At 33.8% G+C, this 27,276-nt stretch overlaps 2 protein-coding genes across 2 annotated transcripts; both read right to left on the bottom strand.

The window, feature by feature from the left end:
* Positions 1–1,904: 1,904 nt before the first annotated feature.
* On the bottom strand, positions 1,905–4,065 carry LOC132639352 (uncharacterized). The gene is made up of 5 exons (XM_060355804.1): positions 3,945–4,065; positions 3,280–3,593; positions 2,875–3,197; positions 2,208–2,780; positions 1,905–2,133 (listed from the first exon to the last, which is right to left on the bottom strand). The coding sequence occupies exons 1-5, from the start codon at positions 4,063–4,065 to the stop codon at positions 1,905–1,907; spliced, it is 1,560 nt and encodes a 519-aa protein (XP_060211787.1).
* A 15,255-nt stretch (positions 4,066–19,320) lies between these two features.
* On the bottom strand, positions 19,321–22,012 carry LOC132640764 (UDP-glucuronate 4-epimerase 6-like). Its single transcript, XM_060357522.1, has 3 exons — positions 21,287–22,012; positions 20,501–21,052; positions 19,321–20,009 (listed from the first exon to the last, which is right to left on the bottom strand). Exons 1-3 carry the CDS (start codon positions 21,774–21,776, stop codon positions 19,717–19,719), a joined length of 1,335 nt encoding a protein of 444 aa, XP_060213505.1. The 5' UTR covers positions 21,777–22,012; the 3' UTR covers positions 19,321–19,716.
* Between the last annotated feature and the right edge of the window lie 5,264 nt (positions 22,013–27,276).

Genomic DNA, 27,276 nt, shown 5'->3' with positions numbered 1-27,276 from the left:
CCAACTAAGTTGCCACATAGATTAATTTTGAACTCCCTCCATTTTTACACCCAAACGACTACTTCATCTTCTTCTTCACCCCATTTTTACACCCAAACGACTACTTCATCTTCTTCGTTAGTTAGGGTTTATTTCTTATTTATTTCTCTTTAAATTCGTTCATGTGAAATTTATTGTTTTAAATTTCTTGAGTTATTCTTGCTCATATTTAGTCATTTATCATTTCTTAGGGTTTGTTATGGAAAAAATTGACCTTGGTCGATTGTGTATGGATGAGAGTGATCCTATGCTTAGAACCGTGGTCCAATGTTAACACGGGAATTTGTTGCAAATGCAAACTTCTTGGTCTAAAAACAACCTGGAAGAAGATACTGGTCTTGTCCCTATTATGGTGTATGGTCTTGCTCCTATTTTTTGATTTATTGAAAAATTCAATTTGTAAAATTATGCTCTGTTTTGCTATTTTTCAGGCTAAAAAATGCAAGTTTTTTCGTTGGAGGGACAGAGATGAAGTTGATCCAAGATCAAAATTTATCCTCCCAAAATTGGTTAACAAAATTAGAGATTTAGAGAAGGAATTGGTGCAATATCGGAGTTTGAAGATGGAATTGGATGAGATCACTACTAACGATAATAATTCGGTTAGTGTTAACATGGGTTTGGTCGAGGTTGATGGACCAAAAAAAGAAGACACAAGGAAGACTAAAGGGGGTAGGTTCCATAGGAATTTCGTTTTTTGTTTTGTTGTTTGTATTATTGTTGTGTTCATAAGTTTTGTATTCCGTAGTGGCAATTCAAACAATGGAAAAATCAAATTGTCATAGATAGTGGTAGTGGTGGTAGTGTCTCGGCTATGTTATGTTTTGTTTGCCTTTTGTTATGGCAAATTTTGTAACATATACATCTATTTTATCATGTATGAATGAAGAAGTTTGATGTTAAGGTGTTTTGAAGTGTTTATCCAAAATTAAAATCAAAATCTCATCCACATAACATTAATCATTGTCTTAATCAAAATAGTAGCATACATGGAGATGTTGAACATAGACAATTGAATAATAGAGATCTACTAGTCAATATTTATGATCTCTATCTCTTTTTTAAATACATGAAACCCTATGCCATCTCCACACTCACATTTACACACCCAAATCTCTAGTGTGTCTCCCTCTTTCAAACCTTTTGACTCTATAAATGGCTTCCACCCTTGGCATAAACGAGCATTTTTTCCAATTTTGAACGTCATCTTGTGAATGGTGTCATCCTGATACTTTATCACGGCATGCGTTGTTCTCGTTGGAAAAATGTCATGATGTTCATGTGGAAGTATCTTCAATAAACAAAAAAGATAGTTTACATCATCGGTTTTCACGTAAATCAAATAATAATAACAAATATAAAAAAACTTACAAAATCATCGGTTTGCACGTAAGAACGGGTTAACTTTTTCAGAAAGAAAGCTAGCATCTTCTTTTGGTCTGATGTAGATGTTATATGTTGTTGTGTTTGTTGTGCTTGCTGCTGGTATGTTGTTGTGTTTGTTGTGGTTGCTGCTGGTTGCACGTTGATGTTGTTGTTGTTGTTGTAGTTTAGTGTAGTGAATGTGTGATATGGTGTGTGTGTATGTTGTGTTATATAGATGGGTTACAACCGATTTAGTGCAATTTAATGGTCCTTGACCATGTCGGATTTAGTGTCTTGAATAACCTTTGATTAAACGTTAGACGAACAAGACAAAATAGAATTGGAACACGTTAAACAGCTATGTACTGTAATGGAATTGGAACATGTTAAACAACTATGTATTGTAATGTTGTTTTGATTAAACAAAACAAGACAAAATACTAAAATGTCAATCCATAAATGTGTACATTTAAGAACTGGAGGGACAGTTTTCATCATAATTAGATTTTCCATGGCTGCTTGGACTGTGAACAGGTGCTTTCTTGGCTTGGGTTTGCTGATTTACCTCTACCTTTTGTCATTTTCTCTTGTATCTCTTGTAGTTTCCTGGTTGTGATTGCTTCATTGGCTCTCCATTTCAGCTTACTATTTGCACTTGGCTTGTAGCCAATGTCACCAGTTACCTCTGCTGATCTGGTGACCTTTGCTTTACTAGTTGACATAATCCTGCTGCTTGACATACCAGGTTGTTCACACAAATAATAACAAGGAGTTAGTAATGGAAACAACACATAAAATAACACTTGTTGTGGCCTCTATTATGGCAGTTGCTACATGTCATGGCCATTCCAGTTCTTGGCATCTTCCCAGACTTTGGAATTTCACCTGCCTCCTTCCTTCTGCCCTTTTGACGCTTACCAGGCATGCTTTTTATGTCTGGTGGAGCCATACTAGGGTGGGTAGAGACAGGCCACATTTCCATGTTTGTGACTGGTTGAAGAACATGCTCATATGTTCTCATGTAAGTCTCTTTGCTGTACCAATGGTCAATGTAGCCAAGTAGATCATACCTTTTGAACTGAATTGCAACTAAAACATGTGCACATGGAATGCCTTTTAGCTGCCACACCCTACAGCTGCACTGCCTTCTAGAAATATCCACAGTGTGTTGATACAGTCCTTCCCTAATTTCAAAACCAGCAACTCCATTAAACTCAATGTTACATTGCATTGAAAGTTTAGCATTTTCCTCTAACACCTTCGTACACATTGGAGAGTAGTTACATCTCCAAGTGTTTACAAACTCCCTCAATGTTCCAATCCTTGCCATCATTTTCACCCTAATCTCCTCAAGCATTGTTATTATAGTTTTGTGCCTACCAGTTAGCCAATAAACAAACAATCATATTGTTATCTACAGACAGTTTGTAAAAACAAACACACAACAAGGTAAATATGCATTACTCATACCTGGCAGCCAAGATCCAAGCATTAAAACACTCAGCCATATTGTTATCTATAGAATCTACTTTTACATTAGTGTTGAAGTAGACCTTACACCAATAATCTATGTTGTAATGCATCAGTTTGTCCATCATTTTCGTTGGACCAAGCAACTTCATCAGCTCAATATTTCTCCTTAGTTGAGACTCAAAGGTGCTTTTGGCAATTCTCCAAAACCGCTGTCTTCTTTGTAGCCCTCTCCATTCTTTGCTGAAGTTAGCCAAGATGTGCCTAACACACTTTCTGTGTTCAACAGCAGGTAAAAGATCTTGAATAGCAACAAATAGTCCCTGAAACAGTAACAGTTAGTTTAGATGAATACACATGAGTTTTCATGAAAAAAAAATTGCAACAAAAATCAAGGAAACATACCTTCTGCATATCTGTTATCAATGTTAAATCTGTCCCATCTCCAAGTGCCAAATCTTCCTTCAAAATTCTGATAAACCAAGTCCAAGTGCTCTTGTTTTCATACTCTACCATAGCCCATGCCAGAGGCAACATTTGGTTATTACCATCTTTACATACAGCTACCAACAACTGTCCTCTACAAACCCCTTTCAGAAAACAACCATCTAAACCAATACATATTCTACAGTGCTGAAATGCTTTCTTCAAAGCATCAAAATAGATATAAAAGCTCTGAAAAATAGGCCTACTATCAACATTTAGTTTAGCAAGTTTAACTACACAAGTGGAACCAGGATTGGTCCTTAACAATTCATCCCTCTAGTCAAGGATTTTTCCAAACTCCTGAATGTGATCTCCCATGATTTCTTTCAGTACTTTTTCTCTTGCTCTTCTAACTGTGGTCTTACCAACATGAAGATTAAACTTTGTCCTAATTAGCTTTTGCAACTAAACAACTTTAATGTTTGGCTGCTCAGTTATTCTCTTTCTATAGGTCTCAACAATAAACTTGGCATTACACAAGTAGTTTCTGGTAGTTTAGAGGCAAGTATGCTTTGAAATGTAAGTTTTAATTTGGAAATCATTTGTGGTTTTATCAAGCCTAGCATACAATATCCATGGACAACCATCCTTGCACCTCACCCTAACCCTTGTAGGCTCATTCACCCACTTTTCTACCTTAACCCTTTTCCTAACAGCATATTTTGTTACTACTCTCTTAAACTCATCAACATCTTTAAAGACCATACCCAACTGCCATACAACTTTCTTGGCATTGGGGTCATGAATGATTTTGTTCTTATCATTCTTCCTTCTTGTAAACCTTTCTTGGAAGATTTACCCCAACAGATTCAATGTCCTCTTCATCATCCCAACCCTCATCCTCATTTATTTCAAAGCTATCATCAGCAGAACTATCAATGTAAGATTCATCACCTCCTAACCTACCCTCAAGACTAACCTTACCTGTTGTAGTTTCATCAAATCCTAGATCCACACCAGCTTCACCTGCTGGAACCTCTTCACTATCAGGTTTTGCCCTCTCATTTCTTTTTCTCCTTTGAAACTCAATCCTTCTTTCAGCCCTCAACTCTCTTACCTCATCAGGCTCATCACTTGCATATTCATCCTCACCTTCCCCTTCTATGTCATCTACAGGTTGTTCACTATCATCAGTTGAGAAATCAGAACCCTCATCTAAGGAATCAGATCCAACTGGACCTACATCTTCAAGATCTTCATGAACAACAGGTGTAGAAGATGAAGGACCTGCTGTATTTTCAGCAGCACTAGCAGCACAAGTAAAAGAACAATGGGGTGGATTATTTTCAACTGAAGCTGCAGGTGTGGAAGAAGAGGGGCCTGCTGTATTTTCAGCAGTAGTATCAGCACAAGGAAAAGAGGAATGGGGTGCTGTTTCTTCAGGAGCAACAACAGGTGTAGGATAGGTAGGAGGTGTTTTTTCTGGAACAGAAAAAATTGAAGTAAAAGAGGAATGGGGTGGTGTGTTTTCAGCAGTAGCAGCAGGTGTATAGGAGGTAGGAGGTGGTGTTTTTTCACAAGTTTGAGTAGAAAAGGACAAAGGTGTATTAGGACAATCTAAGGGCTCCTCAACAACCCTTTCATTACTACATCTTTCATCAGCCCCTATGTCATCAGCCTTTTATTAAAAGGGGAACAAGATTCCTCCCTATCCCCATGACTAACATATTCTAATAAAGGTGGGTCAACAACTGCTTCATCAACCATGTGCTTGACAAAAACCTCCACAGTATCACCATCATTCAAACCCACAATCATATTTAAAATAACCTCATCATTATTAACATCTACCAAAATGCCACTATGAGGTGGCTTAATACTGAATGTGCAAGTAGTTGTGTATCCTAATTCTTTAATAAAGTCTCTCAACTCAAAAAAAGACAACATATCAACATCGACATTGAGTATATCAGTAACTTCCCCACCTTCATATATTGGCTCCCCATTATTTAAGTGTAACACACCTCCATGGTACCATCTTAAGGTTACATACACAAAATCAGCCATGTACTACCTAAATACAAAACAAAAAAAACAAAGAATAACAACTAATTCAACTTAATGTCAAACGGAATCAAAACAATGATAAGCACATGCACAGTAACTGAAAACCCTAGACTACATCATTTTTTGGAAAAAAAAAAAAATCAAACAATATGCACAATATGATAATAAATATGCTGATTACAGTTGGGGAACTCTGAAAATTTGTTCTTTATAGTCCAGATTTCAAACAATATGCACAAAATCGTAGTATCATTTTTTCAAAGCAAAAAAATGTAACGAAACTAATCATTACTAGATGAACAATGAGCAACAACAAAAATATAGTCGTGATAATATGTTGACAAAGATTGGGGCTGAAAATGGTGTTTATCGTCAAATTTGGGATAGGTGCTAGGTTTTTGTGAATATGAGAATTGAGGCTAAATGGGGCGAAAATAAAGAAGTGGGTACGGGTCGGGTTACGGGTCAAAAATGGGGCGAAATTAAGATGTGGCACGTGGGCCAGACACGTGTGGACAAGCGTCATTTAATATTTGGGGGTTGGCATATTGGACTGCCACATCAGCAAAAAAAGGGCATTTTGATACTGAAAAAATTTGTCCGGGGGGGGTAATAGGACCAACGCAAAGAATAGGTGTGTAGTTGGGATTTTGGTCAAACGTTGGGGGTATTTTGAGTATTTTCTCTAATAAAACAGAACTGAAGTTTTGAAGTTTTATAAGTGAAACTCTTAAAACCTGTTTTCAAACTTCAAATTTTATATTTGAAATAAAATATATACGGCCACTTGATAGACAAAGACTTATTTGAAACAATTTCCAAAATATACCAAATTTTATTCATGGTCAAACGGCTAGAAAGATCAGTTGTAGAAAATCAACAATTTGATTAGCTTCTCCACAAACATGTTTATGTGAGGGCCGATTCGACCATAAGGCCAGTATAACAATAATTTGGGCCCCAACTCTTTGAGGACTCCATTTTCCTAAAAAACTATCATGTGTGTGTATATATATAGCTTTTACTATTTTTATTATTATTGAATATTCTAATCCGTACTGTTTTAATATGCTTTCCTTGCACCGAGGGTCATCTATGAGAAACAACCTATCTACCTCCCAAGGTAGGCAGGGCGGAGGGAGGAAGGGCCAAGGGGGTTCATCCGAACCCTCTTCGATGGAAAGTTACATTATTTATATATGGTTAAAATTATTTGTTATGTATATATAGTAGACGTTGAACCCCCTTTGGCTTCTTCGTGTGTTTATTTTTTCATATTTTGAACCCCCTAGTGAATATTCTGGCTCCGTCACTGAAGGTAGGGGTAAGGTCTGCATACACACTATCCTCTCCAAAACCCACTTGTGAGATTACACTGCGTATGTTGTAGTAAATATTCTAATTTCAGAAAGATTTTTATTTTTGTAGAATTAATTAAATCCTAAAAAGGAGCCCTTGATAGTTATATCATCAATTGAAAAGAATTTGTTAGAAGGAGTGTATTATAAAATAGTAGTTACTGACTTCATGTCTAAAAAAGTTAGAAAAGTAGATTTTAAGTAAAAATATAAAAGACGATCTTTCCTTTCTTTAAAAATATTTAGGGCCTTTCTGTAAAGTTTGGCTTTAGGCCCCGAATCTTGTTGAGCCAGCCTGGTTTATGTAGTGCCCTTTTAAGCTAATTAATTTTCCAAACACAATCAGCATAATTTCAAACACCTTTTTTTTAAAACAAATAATAAAAAAATCCAACCAAATCTATATCCAAACGCCTAATAATAGTAAAAGGAATGCATGCTTCTCTTTTCGGTTCTTTTTTGGAACGGCAAATACTTGTATTTGGTTCAACTAGCTAGGAAGTAGGAACTAATTAGCATTTTTGGTTAATTCCCTGTCCATTGATTTGACTATGATATTTTAGATAGCAAAATAGTCAAGAGCCCATAATTTATAAAGTTATAAATTAGCTTCATTTTAGTTATCACTTGTTACTATTTGCAAAAGACACTCTTTTTTTGTTTTCTTTTCTCCGATGTCAACTTTAGATGTCGAACATTTCTTGTTTACTTGTCTTTTTTCACGTGAGGTTTTTATATAACCAATTTCAAACCTAGATATTACGTTGTCGAACTTGAATGAATACTGTTTTTTTTAGTAACACGTATTCTTACTGGAAAGTGAAAAAAATACTAATTGTAGCAACGTTTATACATTGGTGAAAGCAAGCAGCAAAATTGTAACAACGTTTATACATTAGCTTTTTTACGCCCATTAAGAAAACCAACAAATTTATATATAGTTTACTAAGTTACCCCTATTTATTAAATGTTTCTTGAGAATTGACCATTATAAAAAAGAACTACTTTTTTAATTTTAAGGGTATAGTTTAAAACAATTGTCAACTTAATAGCCTATTTGGCCAAGCTTTTGGAAGACCAAAAGTGTTTATTTTTTCCAAAAAGTGCTTATTTAAAAAGTGAGATGTTTGGCCAAGCTTTTCTTCCAAAAGCTTGGCCAAAAAGATTCTAGTACACCTTTCACCTGCTGAAATTGCCCAATTGCATTGGGAGACTGAAGAGAAATGTCGCCTAGTGTGGTAGGCTCTTGTAAGAAATCTGTGGGCAGGCAGAAGATTTGTCCGTCAGGCGGGGGGAGTAGCGGATTTCTTTTTTCCAGAAGCTAAAAAAAGTAGCTTTTCCCCATTTTTTTTTTTTTTTTGAAAAACACTTTTGAAAAAATACACTTAAAGCAATTTTTAAAAACTTGGCAAAATACTACTTTGTACTCAAAAGTGTTTTTTAAATTAATTGGACAAACACAAACTACTTCACGCCAAAAATACTTTTTTGAAAAAGAAAAAAATACACTTTTTAAAATAAGCAGATTTTAGAAGCTTGGTCAAACAAGCTTGAATTTCTAATGTGATAATTACTTAGAACAATCTTTTTAAGCTAAAGCTACAATTAAAATGAGGCGGAGGGAGTATAGTTTTAAAATAACTAGTAGTTTTGTCTTAAGGGGCAAATGCTTCTCCATACACCATATTTACATCAAGCCAAGCAATTCAAAATTTAGAAGAAAAAATATTATACTTAACCAAGGGTAGGTGGGAAATGTGTATGTTGTAGACACTAGTGTCACTTGGCCCGTGCTAAGGACCCAATACTAACATACTTTTTTTTTTTTTCGCTTTTTGTGACATTAAGTTATTGAAGGAGTAGTTCGATATTCTCTACGAACTCCTAAAAACTAAATCATAATATAAAAGTATTTGAAAGTTAAAGAAGAATTTCTTTTTATTTTCAAATAAGTTCATGATATAAGAACTCTTCTCTTTTTAATTTCATTGAATGCTTTTGAGAATATAGTGTCTAATTATCCAAATTGAACTTTATCATATGTTGGATTAGTTTCACTTATTTTTTCTGCATTAATTCAATGTTGACTAACCAATTATTGCAAAAAGATGTTTCAGTGTTCAAGAAATGCTGGCACGATTTTTCAACCTCAAATAAATAAAGAAACTATGATTTATTAATAGTGAATGACTGACGTTATAATTAATGGGAAATTAAATTATGCATCACAAAGCAACTGTTGACGAAGCTAATCATTAATTTGTTTGCAAATGTTTTTCTTCTTTATTTTTCTTTATTGCAATGGGTTTTTCAATAGTTATTGTTGAAATTCCACATCAAATAGACCGTCTTATACTTTTTTTGCAAAACATTCCAAGAAGAAAGAACAAATACGACAATCGATTTTAAGCTCAAATTAATAAACAACACAAAAATATATTCATTGATTTTATTAGCTATCCTAAAGGAACTACTTCATTAGCAAGCTCATCATATAAAAACTCAACAAATTATTCGTAGTAATGTTAAATTCTAAATCTCTAGAACAGAGCACAAGTAATATTGTTAGTGACATCTATAGTTTTTGACCTTAAGATATGAGAATAAGATCTATAAATAGACTTGTAAATATCTATATATGTTAGTGATTCCGATCTCAGAAGACTGAATTATTAAGTAATGAATATGCACAATGTCTAATTGTCTTTGTAGATTTATTATAGCATGGCGTAATATGTTTCTTGATTTCATTTTTTTTGTTAAGGAAAAAAAGTGTTCCTTCTGTACCATCTTATGTGAAGGTATTACTATTTGGGTAATCAGACCGTTTTTCTTTTACTATATTTTTCTTACATTTTTAATATTTTGATTTACTAACTATGTGGAGTTATAAATACTTTTGAATCATTAAAATAAAATTTATATTTGAAAACTATACAAAAAAATATATGAATTGTTAGTTATTTTATTTCTTGAATAGTTGCACTCCTACGTGGATCATTATATTTTTGTAGCTTATAAATAAAATAATACAAGCAACACAGGTTTGGTTACCACATAGAAAATTAGTGACAAACTATCAGTATATGCAACACAAATGTGACACCTCGAATCTCCAAGCTAATGCTTTACTCGTACTTTGAGAATATAACGAAATCTAGAAGGTTGACATGTTTTCGAGTAAGTTACCGAGGGGCTTACTTCAAGCAACCATAACCCCTTGATTAGATGAGAATTTGGAAATGTCTCCTCAATGAAAGTTGTAGCCCGTTGAAAGACCTTTCCATCCATACAAGAATCAGGCCAAACGGATCTCCATACAATAAGTTATGCGTATTATGAAAACGTTGCACAGAAGCTGACACACGCTGCACGCACGCGATGGCCATGTGTCGCGCGAGCAGCGTGCCCCAAAGGCCACTTTGAATCTCAGAGGGTCTGTGCAACGCCGACCCAGGGCACGTCAGACGGCTCTCTGACACTCAGAGCCCCTGCGCGACGTAGGTGCAGCGCACTGGTCGGGTTTTTTCTGATTTCATATTATAACATATATTTAAGGTCGGGGTTGATTTCCCTAACTCCTGCAAACTCGAAAAACACTCTAGAAAGAGAGAGAACTCACCCCAAGCCTCAAGAACACTTCAAGGTAAGTTTTAACAATGGTTCTAAGTTGATTTCAACTCCCCAATAACTTACTAACATGATTAAACCCTTCAAATCCTTAGATAATCAATTGAGACATCATTTTGGGCAAAAAACCCTAGAACCCAAATTCAAGAGAATTGAACGTCAAAATGGTAATAATTTCATCCTTTAATCGATTATAGTTTTGTATAGATGATTATAGACTCTAAGTTAATGAGATATAAGTTGATGGGTTTGATAGAAAAGCATGAACAATTATAGATTTGGGTTGTTAATTGTTGATTGTTGGATAAGGGTGTTGTTTACCTATTGGGTGATGAAGAATGATGTTCATAGTACTTATATGGGATGATAGAATCATCTAAAAGCAAGAGGATGGGTTATGCGATGACGAAACACCATTAATGAAGGTTGTGGAGCTTTATGCCCACAAGGCGTTTGATAAAATGTCTAGATGACCAAAATATGAGTATTATTACTGAGATTGATTCCCTTTGACATATATTGCTATAAATTAAAGTCGAAAGGGGTGACAAACGTCATAGTATGCTTAAAGGCCAGAATTGAGGTATATTAGGCTAACTCTCTACGTGTGGGAATGTTTATGATTCTCCCGATGCCACGTTCTTTTATGACTATTATGAATTGCCTCAGAAATCTAGTTAAGCCTTTGTTTCATGAAGAGTTCGAGAACTCCTATTCTCTACGCTATATAGTTTCGTAACTCATTCATGATTGTCATTCCGAATGTCGTGAACTCAGTACGTAATCAATACAGACTTGTGTTTGTTATCCCATGAGTCTCAGTCATGAAAACTCAGTATGCTTATGAACTGTTAATGCTTTAAACTCCATAATCAGTTCATGAATACATGTCTCAGCATAGGAATGTTCAGTATTCAGTGATATGCATTTTAGTATGATTCTCAGTTCCTTGATATTAATTGTTGAATATTGAACATATGTATCTTTGACCAAGGGCACAGTCTTATATATATGTATACTTGGCCGAGGCCATAGACTGACACACTTACTTAGCCGGGACCATATATTTGTGCACTTATATTGGGCTCGAGGCCACAGGTCATTAATTCAGTTAAAACAGGTGATTTCATAATCAGAACAGGGAGTACCTATTACTATACTTCTCTTGTTCAGTTCAGCTGTCAGTATGTTTTCAGTTAGTTTCAGTATGTTTATGTTTATTGTTTTGGGCTGCCCTTTCCCAAGCACCCCACAACTATTTATTCTTTCAGTTGGTTTGACATACCAGTGCAATTCAAATGTACTAACGTTCCTTTTGCCCGAGGCATGCATTTCACGATGCAAGTACCGACTTACAGGACGACAGATCTGCTGATTCTTGGATCAGCTGCTTGGTGAGCCCCAGTTTCCTTTGGGGCGTTATCTTAGTTATAGTCTTTCAGTAGTTTAGACAGTCAGGTATGCCGGGGGCCTTGTCCCCCTAAACAATCAGTACTTCATTATTTTTTAGAGGCTTCATAGACTAGAGCTGCAGTCAATCAGTATTTAGCAGCCTTTTATGTTAGTCATGCTGGCTACGTTTCCATACTTCGGACGTTTTCCGCATTATGATTATTCAGTTAGACATTTCAGTATCTTAGCATGTTTACAAGTTATATTTCTGTATTCAGTATATACCTCATGTTGATTCAGCCAACCAATCGGTTCACTCGATCACATGTAGTCAGACACCGAGTGCCATGTTACGCCCAGGCCATGGTTCGGGGCGTGACAACAAAATAGTAGGTGGGGGGAGGGGGGAGGGGGAATTTAATTAGAGTCTTGCAAAATATCTCAAAAGTGTTTTTCTTATTTACCAAATTATGTGATGGCAATTAAAGTAAAACTAAACTAAATTAAGGGCAACATAAAAGAGGAATAAGACAAAATCTTAAAGCTGAACAACAAATTAACAACACATGTCACTTCTAAAAGTAACTCTAGAAAATTACAAAAATGACGTTGTGAGGACTACAAAAACTCCACATTCTTACTTATACATAGTAGTAATGTATTTTGCAGTTACTAATTTGGTGTAAGCCCGAAAGCAAATTCCTTTTTACCGTCTGAAGTAAAAGTTAAATAGCAATGGACACAAAATCTTAGACCAATAGACCGGACACAAAATCTTCATACAAATTCAAATTCTATCTGACTATTTGTATAAAAGAATATTCCGCTAAGTAAACCTATCCAACAACAAATCCTAAAGTGTTATAAAATAATAACTATAAAGTAAATATACAGAAGAAATATGTAGAGAGAGAATATGTAGAGAGATATCAGATTATCTTACTTCTGCTCTTTCAACATTACATCTGTGCATCCTATTTATAGAGAAATAGGAAATAAGATATTTTGAGATATTTTGGGATATTTTGGGATATTTTGGATATCCACTATTTGGGATATTTTTGACACTCCCCCTTGGATATCCATTAATAGATGATGTGTCTCGTTAAAACCTTATTAGGAAAAACCCTGTGGGAAAAAGTCCTAATGAAGGAAAAAGAGTGCACATATCTAATAATACGCTTTGAGAGTTGCCTCATTAAAAACCTTACCAAGAAAACCCAATGGGACAAAACTTGGTTAAGGGAAAAAGAGTACAACACGTATTTCACTCCCCCTGACGAAGACTAAGATTCAGATGTCGGAGTTTTCGCATTCCAATCTTGAATATCATCTTCTCAAGAGTTGAAGTTGGCAAAGATTTAGTAAACAAAACTGCAGGATTGTCACTTGAACGGATTTGTTGCACATCAATATCACCATTCTTCTGGAGATCATGTGTGAAAAATAACTTTGGTGAAATGTACTTTGTTCTATCTCCTTTTATGAAACTTCCTTTTAATTGAGCTATGCATGCAGCATTATCTTCATATAATACTGTTTGTATTTTTGTATCACACTTCAAGCCACATCTTTCTCTGATGAAATGTATCACTGATCTCAACCACACACATTCTCTACTTGCTTCATGAATAGCGATTATCTCAGCATGATTTGAAGAAGTAGCAACAATGGACTGCTTGGTCGATCGCCATGATATAGCAGTACCTCCGCATGTAAACAGATAGCCCGTTTGAGATCGAGCTTTATGTGGATCAGATAAATAACCTGCATCTGCATAACCAACAAGATCTGTACTACCTTTGTTAGTATAAAACAGACCCATATCGCTAGTTCCCTTCAGATATCGCAATATATGCTTAATCCCGTTCCAATGCCTCCGTGTAGGAGAAGAGCTATATCTTGCTAGCAAATTAACAGAAAATGCTATGTCAGGTCTTGTAGCATTAGCAAGATACATAAGTGCACCTATTGCGCTAAGATATGGTACTTCAGGACCAAGTAGCTCTTCGTTTTCTTCCTGAGGTCGGAACGGATCTTTGCTCACTTCAAGTGAGCAAACAATCATAGGAGTACTTAAAGGATGCGAATTGTCCATGTAAAACCGATTTAAAACTTTCTCAGTATAGGCAGATTGATGGATAAAGATCCCTTTTGCGAAATGTTCAATTTGCAGACCAAGACTGAGTTTTGTCTTTCCGAGATCTTTCATCTCAAATTCTTTCTTCAAATATTCAATCGCCTTTTGGAGCTCTTCTGGAGTTCCAATGAGGTTTATGTCATCAACATAAACAGCAAGTATTATGAACCCTAATTTTGTTTTCTTAATAAAAACACATGGACAAATGGCATCATTTATATATCCTTCATTTATCAAGTACTCACTTAGGCGATTATACCACATACGCCCTGATTGTTTTAAACCATATAATGATCTTTGTAATCTGATTGAATACATTTCCCGAGACTTTAAACCAAATGCTTCAGGCATTTTATATCCTTCAGGAATTTTCATATAAATTTCATCAAGTAAGCCACATAGGCCATGACAGCATCCATCAGTATAAATAATGTGACATCTTCTGTTCTTTGGACTGCTGGCCCAATAAACATTACGTCTACCAAGATGCATCATTTTACTTGGTAATTATTCTACGTCAACATGCTTTAAGAGACGTAGAAATCAAATCCTTACAACCTTATACAATATTGCGCGCTATATTGTATATTGTCGAGAAGATATCATGTTGTATCGGTTCGCAATTCGACATAACTTACTGAGATCTCATCACTTCATTATTTTCAGGTACCTGAACCTCCCATAAGGTTTATGAAGTGTTATGTCGTAGCTCTTCAAGAGCACATTGCCTCCTTATTGTGATCATTTGTTCCTCCCTTTTTCAAGGATTATTATATTTGGAACCGATTGGTCTACCATGCTCCATGCACGTTGTAGACTTTGTCCTTCAGGGACATTAAGAGCATATTTTGCAGATGAAATATGAAATAGTTGGGTCAGGAGGCATCCAATGCCAAACCAACTTAGATATAAACCAGCATTATCAAGATCATTGTCTTGATTACATATTCTGAAAATTGTGCTTCCAACTCAATTATTTTGAGCAAGCAACTTTGTAAATGTCAAACTGCCAGTTGACAATAAACATACATGTGACCGTCTCATAGATGCATCTATTTAAGACATCACATTGCAGGTGAAGGGGCCCACACTCACCTTTTATATTTTTCAGAATTTTGGGGATTCAGTCCCAACATTAGCTGGTGTAATCAACTTATCATGAGAACAAGCAACACAAACAAATTCTTGAAGAATCTTCTAGTTCTTCAATATGTTTTTAATACTCAATTAGCACATCAGATTTAAATCAGGACGATCAAAATGGTCTTGTCAACTGATAAAATTATCTGTACCTGTAAACTTCAAGTTTACTATGACGAGTGCTATTTCTTTTAATAAACTTCTGGTTTGCTGTTGCATGAAATTTTATGTCAAAACTTCTGGTTTATTGTGACATGCGATCTCATCATGCTCGGGTAACGCTTTTACACACGCGACCCTACCTGTAATAAGTTGGAGATATTCAATCTTCCAATCATCTGTAGTCTCAATATGATGACCATTTTTCTCGCTAGTAAACTTCAGGTTTACTATAATTTATTTTCCGATCGAAATAATTATGATCTGAGATGAATGGTACTATCATATATAAGCTCTTCGAGAGACATTAATTTGTTCACCATAATCATATATTATTTGGACACTGCTAGTGTCATGATACTTGTAAATAAATAATTAGCTCTTCTGGAGCCTTTGATCATTGATTTCTATTACCAAAAATTGTATTAATATTTCCCCTTTTTCTACGCAAGTAAGAAAAGTATTTCTCATCTTTGAATATAGCATGCGTTGTTCCACTATCAATTACACAAATATCTTCATGATTGGTCATTGATCCAAATAATATTTGAGGATTTTCCATATATTCTTCAAAACGAAAGAATAGGCAAAGTAAACACCGAAGTAGATATTTTGATTAGACAAAGTATTACACACACTTTATTACATATATATGGAAACATAACCACAATAGCTAATACAAACGACATGTATGAAATATCTAAGTTAATACAGATCCATCACCGATCAGATGATCTATTTTTCCTTCAGCGAATTCAAAGAAATCTGCCACATCTAGATGCATAGGCTCAACATTATCTTCAGAAATAAAATTTGCTTCGGCATCCTTTTCAGCCCTTTTGAGGGAGGCTTGATATAGCTCAACAAGGTGCTTTGGCGTACGACAGGTACGTGACCAGTGCCCTTTTCCTCCACATCGGAAGCAATTATTTTCTGAAGTTTTCTTTTGCACAACTTCATGCTTTTCATCCTTCCTTTTACACTGCTGGTGGTCAAGGGTATTATATGGTGCAAAACGAGAATCATGATTAAAATCCCTTCCTCGACCACGACCATGACCACGACTGGGGCCACGACCTCTTCCACGCCTAGAATGGCGAAAATTTGCCTCATTCACTTCAGGGAATGGGGCAGTACCAGTGGGTCGGCTTTCATGATTTTTCATCAATAATTCATTATGTTGTTCAGCCACTAGAAGATGTGAGATTAAATCAGAATATTTTTTGAACTTCATCTCTCGGTATTGCTGCTGCAGGAGCATACTCGAGGCAGGAAAAGTGGAGAATGTTTTCTCCAGCATATCAAGATCAGTAATATTTTCACCACATAATTTCAATTGAGAAATAATTTTAAACATAGTAGAATTGTATGCCTTAACAGATTTAAAATCTTGGAACCTTAAATGGAGCCAATCAAAACGTGCTTGTGGAAGTATGACCAACTTCAGGTGATCATATCTATCTTTCAGATCATTCCACAGCGTAAGAGGATTTTTAACCGTGAGATATTCCATTTTTAAATTCTCATCAAGATGATGGCGGAGGAATATCATTGCCTTAGCACGGTTTTGGTTTGATGCCTCATTTTTATCTTTGATGGTGTCTTCCAGACCCATCGCATTAAGGTGAATCTCGGCATCAAGAATCCAAGACATATAGCTATTGCCGGATATATCTAAGGCTACAAATTCACGTCTAGAAAGATTTGCCATTAGTAATGGAAAACAAAGAAATCAATACCTTCGAGGCTTGTAAAGTATTTGCTCGAGATGACAGAGTCTCGTGCTGATAACGTGTTATAAAATAATAACTATAAAGTAAATATACAGAAAAAATATGTAGAGAGAGAATATGTAGAGAGATATCAGATTATCTTACTTCTGCTCTTTCAACATTACATCTGTGCATCCTATTTATAGAGAAATAGGAAATAAGATATTTTGAGATATTTTGGGATATTTTGGGATATTTTGGATATCCACTATTTGGGATATTTTTGACAATTAAAGTAAAACTAAACTAAATTAAGGGCAACATAAAAGAGGAATAAGACAAAATCTTAAAGCTGAACAACAAATTAACAACACATGTCACTTCTAAAAGTAACTCTAGAAAATTACAAAAATGACGTTGTGAGGACTACAAAAACTCCACATTCTTACTTATACATAGTAGTAATGTATTTTGCAGTTACTAATTTGGTGTAAGCCCGAAAGCAAATTCCTTTTTACCGTCTGAAGTAAAAGTTAAATAGCAATGGACACAAAATCTTAGACCAATAGACCGGACACAAAATCTTCATACAAATTCAAATTCTATCTGACTATTTGTATAAAAGAATATTCCGCTAAGTAAACCTATCCAACAACAAATCCTAAAGCTATATCTGACTCTACTTTCTAATATTCCTTTGTACGTTAATCTTTTTTATTTTTTAATAAATATTAATAAAAGTTTCTCCTTTCTTTGGTTGAGAATAGTTGTTTACACACACATATACGTGATTACACTCTCCAAACTCTTAATAACTATTAAGCTGGGACGTAGGTAGGCGTTTGACCATGAAAATCAAATATTTTTCACTTTATTTAGAATTTTGAAGTTAGAGTTGAAGATAAAATTGTGTTTGGTTATAGTTTTTGCGATAATATTTGGTTGTTTGAATATATTGAAAGTGAAAAAAAAAAAAACAAGGTTTTAGGTGTTATCTAAATTCCAAATACAACTCCAAATTGGATTTGAAATTTTCATGGCTAAATGCTGATTTTTAAATTAAAAAAAATCCCCAAAAAAGTAAAATATTCTCTTGGCCAAACGGGTCCATAATATCTTGTAAGTCAAAATTTGAAGGTAATGCAGGGAAAGGAATATATTCTTGGCGCTTTTCCTGGTTGGAAGAACCTTCTTTTTATTTCTTGTCTCTATTTCTTCTAGTAATATTCGTAAATTATTCTTAGATGATGTTTGGATACTGGTGGTCTCACCGAGCTGAATGAGTTGTTCTTGTCAAACTGTCTTTTTAGTTACGAGAAAGTCATTCAACTTTACTTAATTATCATGAAATTACTAGATTATCAAAAAGTCACTTAACTTTGCATAATTTAATTGATGCTTCTTTTCTGGGCAAATGTATGCACATTGCTTCATTCAAATTGTAAGAAAAAATATAGCAGGATTTCAAATTTTGTAAATTTAATTAATTTCAGTTCTGAAAGAGAAAGCTTATTTGATGAAACAAAAAAAAAGATTATTTACTTCTAGAGTTTACAAGTGTTCAGCAAAGAGAAGATACAGCTAAACGTCAGATAATGAATAGTCACTGATCATTATTTGACGTATTCTTAAAGTTGGATCTTTACTTTAATAGTGTCTTCAGCAATCGTTTCATTGTATATTGTGAAGGGTACATGATTATCACTTTTTTTCCCTTAAACTTAATAAACGATATTGTGTGAATTAAAAATGAGTATTTGAATAACTACATCATGTTACCGATGGTGTTGAGTGTAAATAAATTTATTCCAAACTTGTATTCATACATGTAATTACGAAGAGTACATGATTATAGCTTTTTATTGTATATTATACTTGATAAACATTATGTGAACTGAAAAAAAAAACATTATTCGAGTAACGTAATTATTACATTTTGAACTTATGACGGTGCTGAGTACATGGAAACTTACCTCAAACTTGTATTCATAAATGTACTAATACATATTCGTGTATCAAATCATCATTACAATTTACAGAGCTATTGTGTAAGCTTATGATTTATCATAATAATAATTAAAAAAAATGTCAATAATGACCCATAGTAGTTACCACATTTTTTTGTGTAATTAACTTGATTATTAGTTGCGATGTATTTTTGGGGACATTTCCTACTAAGTGATATATATGAATACTATTTTTCCTCCATTTACCCCTTCAATAATGTTTTGCATCGACAATATAATAATGATAGTAAAATGAAATAGCCATATTGCAGTTTTTTTTTTTTTTTTTTTTTTTACCTTCAAACTTTACCACAAACAAACTTTAGCACATTTTACCCCTTCTACAGCACGAAAGACAATACAAACAGGCATAAATAACCAGACAAAAAAATAAAGCCAAACAAGACATAAAAGGAGAAATCTTGAAAGAATCATTGCTTTCTCAACATATTGGTAGTAAAATTAGGCTGGTCTGCACCATCTTTTGTGGTGCAAGAAAAACTCAAACAGTTTTCTGTTTGTTGTTTTAAATAAAAATTCCAAACAAGACTCATTATTACAAACACCACTTCATATAGTCTATACTTGGCATATTTCCTTATAAACTTCTATATCCTATGCTAAAACAAAAGTAACATGATATGATTCCAATACATTAAAGAAACTAATATCAAGTGTAAAATAAATATGGGGCAAAATTAAAAAAAAAAAAAAAAAAAGAGGAAAAAAGGAATGGGACCCACTATTTCTTTTGACCTTTTGTGTCCTCCATGTGATTATGATGATAAGACTTGATTGGGATTAGCTAATTCCTATTTTATCCTTGATTGAATCCCATAATAACTTAAATACCACTTAACAAATTTCCTCAATCCACTTGACAAATCTGTTGTTGGCTTATATCCAAAGTCTCTATACGCCAAGCTCACATTAGCATGTGTGAATGGAACGTCACCATTTCTTGGCATTTTAACCACATTCTTTTTAGCCTTCACATTTAACAAATTTTCCAAAATAGCCACTAACTTCTTCACCGACACTGGTGACGTGTTCCCCAAATTGTACACTCTTAATTGCGCCGGACCTCTCTTCTTTCCACCACTACCTGTTTTGTAATCGAAATAAATTAAAAAGAAAATCGAAGAGAGAATAAAATATATCTCTTTATATTAATTTTTATATTGAAAAATAAATAAATTAAATATTTTATAATTAATGTACTCTCTCTGTTTCAATTTATGTGACACAGTTCTGATTTCAAGAGTCATTGATCGTAAATTTGGACATGTAATAAGTTTTTTACAATAAAAATTTACATATTTAGAAACTACGTAAAAAACATTATGAGTCACAATAATTGAAAATTCAAAATATTTAAAAAATATACTATGAAAATGTTACAGTTAAAAGAAAGACTTGTTGGAATCTCAAAATCTAAAAGATGCCACGTAAATTAGGACGAAGAAAATAATATGTAGGCTTAGAAGAAAAATAAATATAGTAGAATATTACTAACTTTAATAAAAAAAAAGGAGTAAATTTTATACCATTAATTTAATTATACGTAAAATATAAGACAATTAAATGCTAACATACCGGTGCTCTTTTCCGCCGTATCCAACGCGCCTACACAACCTTTGACCACATCATCAATATACGTAAAGTCACGCGCCACATCCTTATCATTTTGACTAACATAAACTTTAATAGCCTTTCCTTGTATCATATCCTTAGTGAAGAAGAAATAAGCCATGTCTGGTCTACCCCAAGGTCCATAAACAGTAAAAAACCGTAACCCGGTTAATGACAACCCGTAAATATGATTATAACTATGAGCAATTCCTTCACCCGCTTTTTTGGTAGCAGCATAAAGACTAGCTGGTTTATCAGTACGGTCATTTTCGGAAAACGGCACTTTCGTATTTAGCCCATAAACTGAACTTGATGATGCCCATACAATAGCTGGCTGTGGGTTTGCCGATTTAGCCACTTCTAATACAGTAACGAATCCGTTCACATTTGAACTTATGTAAGATAGAGGGTTTTGCATTGCGTAACGAACTCCAGCCTGTGCTGCTAAATGTAACACGTGTGTGAACGGAACAATATCGAATAGCTTGCCGAGTAATGACACGTCATTTATATCACCTGTTGGATCGAAATAACAGAGACGTTATGCGAAAGCTAACAATTACAAATAGCAATGATAAATCAAACGACAAAAAAAATATATTATAATGTGATTTGATAATTGACCTAGAAAACTAATATAAAAAAGAAAATAATCAAATATGAAAGAGCATTTTTCCATCGAGAAAATCTTTTTAAAATAAAAATAAAATTCATATAAGATAGAAAATTCAGAACAAATCCTAAACTCACCTTCAACGATAAATATGTCGTGCTTGGCAAGCATGTTCTGGCGAGCGCGTTTTAAGGACGGGTCATAATAAGAATTAAAATTGTCAATGCCTAACACTCCATCACCGCGTTTTTTTAATGCTAATGAGCAGTGGGACCCAACGAATCCAGCTGACCCGGTAACTAAAACGGATAGTCCGTTGACCCGTTTTGGAGTTGAAGATCGTCGTACTTGTTTTTCCCACGTGACACCACCACCGTAAAAGGCGGAAGAGAAGAGGATACGGTGGTTAATGTGTGGGTTGTTAGAGTTTGAGGATGTTGTTAAGGCAGGGTAATTAATATTAACGATGAAGAAGAAGATTAATAAGAGAGATATTAAAAGGGTAACACGAAAAAGGAGTTTAGATGAAGCTGAGATGAGTTTAGTGGTGTTTAATTTGCGGATGTATGTGTTGTAACGTTCTAGTTTTGCCGTTTTGCTTGTATCAGGTGGAGAGGATGAACCCATTGATGGAATATATATGATGATACTGCAAAGGTGAAAGTTAGAGTACTGTTTAGTGTTGTTACTATGAAGTTGTTTTCAAGAATGAAGAACTGAAACAGATGGTTGTTGGGATTGGAGATTGAGGATTGGGTGATATTGGGAATGAGAATGCGAATGAGAATGGGAATGGGGCGTCCTTAATTTGATTGGAGCTAAACCACTAGGAAGAAGAACAAGTGCGGTATATTATAAAGGAGAGAGATATGGTCAGGTGGTAACTGGGAAGTAATTCTTCATATCTAATTAGAGGTTTTAAATTCGAGCTCTGAATATGAAGTCACCTTTATTAGAAATCAGTTTACGTTTAGGGGTCGTTTGGAGGTGAGTTATGTTGTATAAGTAATATCATTAGGAGATAGATAATCATGTATAAAATTAATGTGGTGTTTAGTTTGAAATTCAGAAATAATTATAACTAATATCTGCATACCTCTAACCAACTATTAAACGACCCCTTAATGTGGGACTCTTCGATACGAATTCAAATTTTGGTAGAACCCAATATAAAGATCGAAAAGCAGATGGAAAAATAAGTAAAAATAATACTCCCCTCGGATCAAAAAAATATCCACTTAGCCTTTTTTCTTTGGTAAAAAAATAAATGTCCACTTATCAAATCAAGAAAGAATTAACCTTATTTTTTCAGATTTATCCCTATTAAGTGTTATATGATCAAATCCCAATGCCTATTTAATTAGGGGCAATTTAGTCAAATTACCTATTTTTGTCTAGAAGTTAATATTTTCTTAAGGGGTGTCTAAATGGCTAAGTGGACTCTTTTTTTTAATCCGAAGGCCGTATGTAACACCTTGTGCATTCGGGCTAAGATTTGACTCATAAGACAGGGGTATAATGAACTCAATTTGAGTAGTGTATAAATGGAGTTTGAAACCCAATCAAGACATGAGAAGAGCCCTTGAGCAAAGGAAAGTCGGAAGCTACCCTACGGAGCGTGTTTTCAAGTGAGTTTGCACCACGTCTCAATTAAAATGAGTATACGGAAACATATGTAAGGAATTTGAGAAATTTTCCTTCTTGAAAGTTGTAGATCTTTGAAATACCTTTCCAACGGTATATTATGGAGGTCAAACAGACATTTGTACAAAAAGTTATGCCCGTTTTACTAAATCAGTGTTCTGCCGATTTACGGTGGAATATACGGGCCGTATATTTAGGCCGTAAAATTGGTCCAGAAGGCCCAAATCACTGTAATTGATTTACGGTGGGATATATGGTCCGTAAAACTTTTATGGGCCGTAAAATAGGGCGTAAAATGGGTCCGACAACAATTTTAAAACTTCGTTTTAAGGCTTTTTTCACTTCATTCTTCACACCCCCAAGCCCTAAAACGACCTTCTATTCTCTCCCATCATCAAGAACACCAAGGTAAGCCTATTCTAATCATTCCAAGTCAATTCTAATATATATATCCTTGTAATCTAAACAAGAAATCATCATTCCTAACCTAGGGTTTTCAAGAAAACCCATCTCAAGGTTCAAGATTCAAGATTTTGGAAATCTTCTTCAAAGTTAAAGTCTTTGATTCAAGTTTGGAGCATTACCAGGTATGTAGACTTACTATCTACGTGTGGGAACATCATTGTTCTTCCCCACGCCTCATAATCCATAAATTATGATTCTCTACTAAAACTAGGGTTTCTATACCATGCTCATGATAACCCTAGGTCCATGTCCATGATTATATTATGTATGAATTATCATAATTCCATCATTGAGTTCTTAATATTTCTTTATGATTATTGAGAATCCGTCCGTAATACCCATATTTTGTATTACATGGGTTCTTGCATGCATGTTTTTAAATAAAAATGCTTATTTCATGAATATCCTACATGTGTACAAGTTTTCATACAATTGTATTATATAACTATCTTCATGCCATGACTCAAGATACATACATGCTAAATACAAGTTATTTCATGAACCCATGTTTACAAGTTATTTCATAAAACTATTTTTACAAGTTATTTCGTGAAATCATGATTACAAGACAAGTACAAGTTAATTCACGAAAATCATGGGCTTCTTAGCCAATTATATCATGTTCATGTTTTTGGGAGTTGCACAAGTTACCGAGAAGGCTCAGATAGCCTGAAACTACGTAGCCACCGTAGGACAAGGATCGCTCCGCTCAGCTAGGACGATTCCTTAATTTACACTGAATGGATCCATCAGGCACGTTACCACCTTATACCCTGGCAAGGTATGGAGGCTCTGCTGGTCCGGCAAGGTACCAGATTCCACATATCCACGTGGTGATATCATGTTGTCGGTTTATGAAATGCTCTCCCTACTTATCATATTTTACTTGTGTTATATATATATATATATATATATATATATATATATATATATATATATATATATATATATATATATATGTATGTACCCATGCTCATGCTCATGTTCATGTCCAGGTTTTCAGTTTCAGTTCTTATCATGTTATTTTATGTCCCATGTTATTTCTTTCAGTTGCTTTACATACCAGTACATTCAATGTGCTGACGTCCCCTTTTAGTACCTGGGGGTCTGCATTTCACGATGCAGGTGCGAATTTACAGGACGACGCCTCTGCTCATTAGGATCTGCACGTACCAACTTATTGCTGAGCCCCATCTCATTTGGGGTTTAGGCATTATCTTTCTTTATTTAGTTTTGCATCTAAAGGTATACTGGGGGCCTTGTCCCAGCAAGTATGTTACGTGTTTTAGACTCATGTTAGAGGTTTCATAGACAAGACAAGTGTCATGTTAAACTTCCAGAGTTGGTTAGCCGGTTTGACTCATTTATGATATTGCCCGCATTTATGACTTAATCAAGTACTTATGTTTAATATTATGACTCACTATGTTTTATAAAAGCTCATCATGCACTTCACGTTATATTCCCGCTCATGTATACCTCATGATGATTCAGCAAGCCATGTGGTTCGCTCGGTCACATGCAGTCAGGCACCGAGTGCCGTGTTACGCCCAGATCATGATTCGGGGCGTGACAAAATACTCTATAGGAGAGAAAAGCAATGAAAGAGAATTTAACAGAGTGGACCATAGAAGAGAGGTACTTGAGTTGTAGACCACTTACATTTTCTACTATTCCCATTTAATTTTGCTTTCTTTTCCAATATTTAGTTCCTTTTTTTTTTTTTTCCAATCAACATGATAGAATATTTTATTTATGCATTAAGAAAGTAAAAAACATTAATTTCATGAACAAATGAAGCAGAAAAATGATCACTCTAAGAAACTTCATGTACTAAGGTGTAAGAAAAAACTAGGTAAAAGGTGATTCATATATTTTTTCTAAATAAAATAGAGAAATGAATTATATCAAAGTTTTTGCTAGATGACCAATTTTTTTTTTTATATATATATATTTTGTATAATTCAGGGTAATCCTAGCGGATTTTATTGTATCATCACCAACTCTTTTGCATATGATATGGTATGAATTCTCTTCCAACCTTTATAATCATAAATGTGTAATATCTCCGGTAATGATTTACTTCTTAACAACTTGGATTGGAGAACCAAATGCATGAACCAATATACGTTGAGCGTCAAACCATCACATTAATACTTGCTTTTTATGCCTCTCTTTGTACACATGCATATGAGAAAACACAAGTTAGTTTTTATGTTTTTACACTTGGTTAAAAAATAAAAGTATAACTTGCCCGCATTTGCAGATTTAATTTAATCAATGTTGAGCCTAATTTTGTTAATTTCAAACTAAAACTCGTATATTTGAAAATTTTATCTGGTAACCTAATAATTTAGAGTCCGGAGCCAAAATGACATGTTTTTGGAGCCAATACCCCAAAATAGGATGCCTTTTTTTTTTTTTTATACCAATATGGGTATTTCGTTATCCAACGAAATACCCGCAAGCAGCACTGTTCCGGTCCGGTATTTGTTGCATTTCGCTACACTTGTAGTGAAATGTAACAAATATGTTTTTTATTTTTTTTTGCATTTCGTTGGTATATGAACGAAATATGATTTTTTTTTTGTATTTCGTTTATTAAAAAACGAAATATGATTTTTTTTTTTATTTCGTTCATATAAAAACGAAATAGGAATTTATTTTTTTTGCATTTCGTTGGTATATGAACGAAATATGATTTTTTTTTTGTATTTCGTTTATTAAAAAAGAAATATGAATTTTTTATTTTATTTCGTTCATATAAAAATGAAATAAGAAAATATATATATATTTTTTTTGCATTTCGTTGGTATATGAACGAAATAGGATAATTTTTTTTTTTGCATTTCGTTTATATTCCAACGAAATAGAAAATTATAATTTTTTTTTTCATTTACATAAAAACGAAATAGGAAAACACACACACATATATATATTTGTATTTCATTTATATACCAATGAAATAGGATAAATATTGTTTTTTTGTATTTCATTTATATAAAAACGAAATAGGAATTTTTTTTTTCATTTATATACCAACGAAATGTTTTGTTCCATTTCGCAGGTATATAACGAAAACCCCCTTTTTTTTTACTATTTTTCTGCTCTCCATATCGCTATGGTTTTAATTTTATTTTTTTGTTCATTTCTGTTGGTTCAATCAGTTTCAGACGAGCATTGAATAGTTGTCAAAATAATATCTTTTACATTTCCTATTTCGTTTTTATATAAACGAAATCAAAAAAAATATTTTCATATTTCGTTTTTTTATAAACGAAATACAATATTTTTTTATCCTATTTTGTTCATATACCAACGAAATACAAAAAAAAAAAAGAATTCCTATTTCGTTTTTATATGAACGAAATAAAAAAAATCATATTTCGTTTTTTAATAAACGAAATACAAAAAAAAAATTCATATTTTTTTCATATACCAACGAAATGCAAAAAAATAAATAAAATATTTTCCTATTTCATTTTTATATGAACGAAATAAAAAAAAATTCATATTTCGTTTTTTAATAAACGAAATACAAAAAAAAATAATAATTCATATTTCGTTCATATACCAACGAAATGCAAAAAAAAAAAAAAAAAAAAAAAATATTTGTTACATTTCGCTACAAGTGTAGCGAAATGCAACAAATACCGGACCGGAACAGTGCTGCTTGCGAGTATTTCGTTGGATAACCAACGAAATACCCATTTTGGTATAAAAAAAAAAGGCATCCTATTTTGGGGTATTAGCTCCAAAAACATGCCATTTTGGCTCCGGACTCTAATAATTTAACAATCTAGTCTATATGTCCTAAATGAATCTAGGAGTTCTATAACTTTTGGTTAAGGAAAGAAAACTTAATAGATTGGTCCTGAATTTGGGAGCAATTATGATATGGTCCTTTCATTTATGTAAAAGCAGGAAGTGACAGCTATAATTGGATTTTGGTACACTATTAAAAATCTCAAAACCATGTGACACACACATGGATTCATTAGAAGTGAGAACACTGAAC

The sequence above is a fragment of the Lycium barbarum genome, chromosome 5 (genome assembly GCF_019175385.1).
Source record: "Lycium barbarum isolate Lr01 chromosome 5, ASM1917538v2, whole genome shotgun sequence".
NCBI classification, from domain to species: Eukaryota; Viridiplantae; Streptophyta; class Magnoliopsida; order Solanales; family Solanaceae; genus Lycium; species Lycium barbarum.
This window is presented reverse-complemented; position numbering and strand designations above follow the sequence as displayed.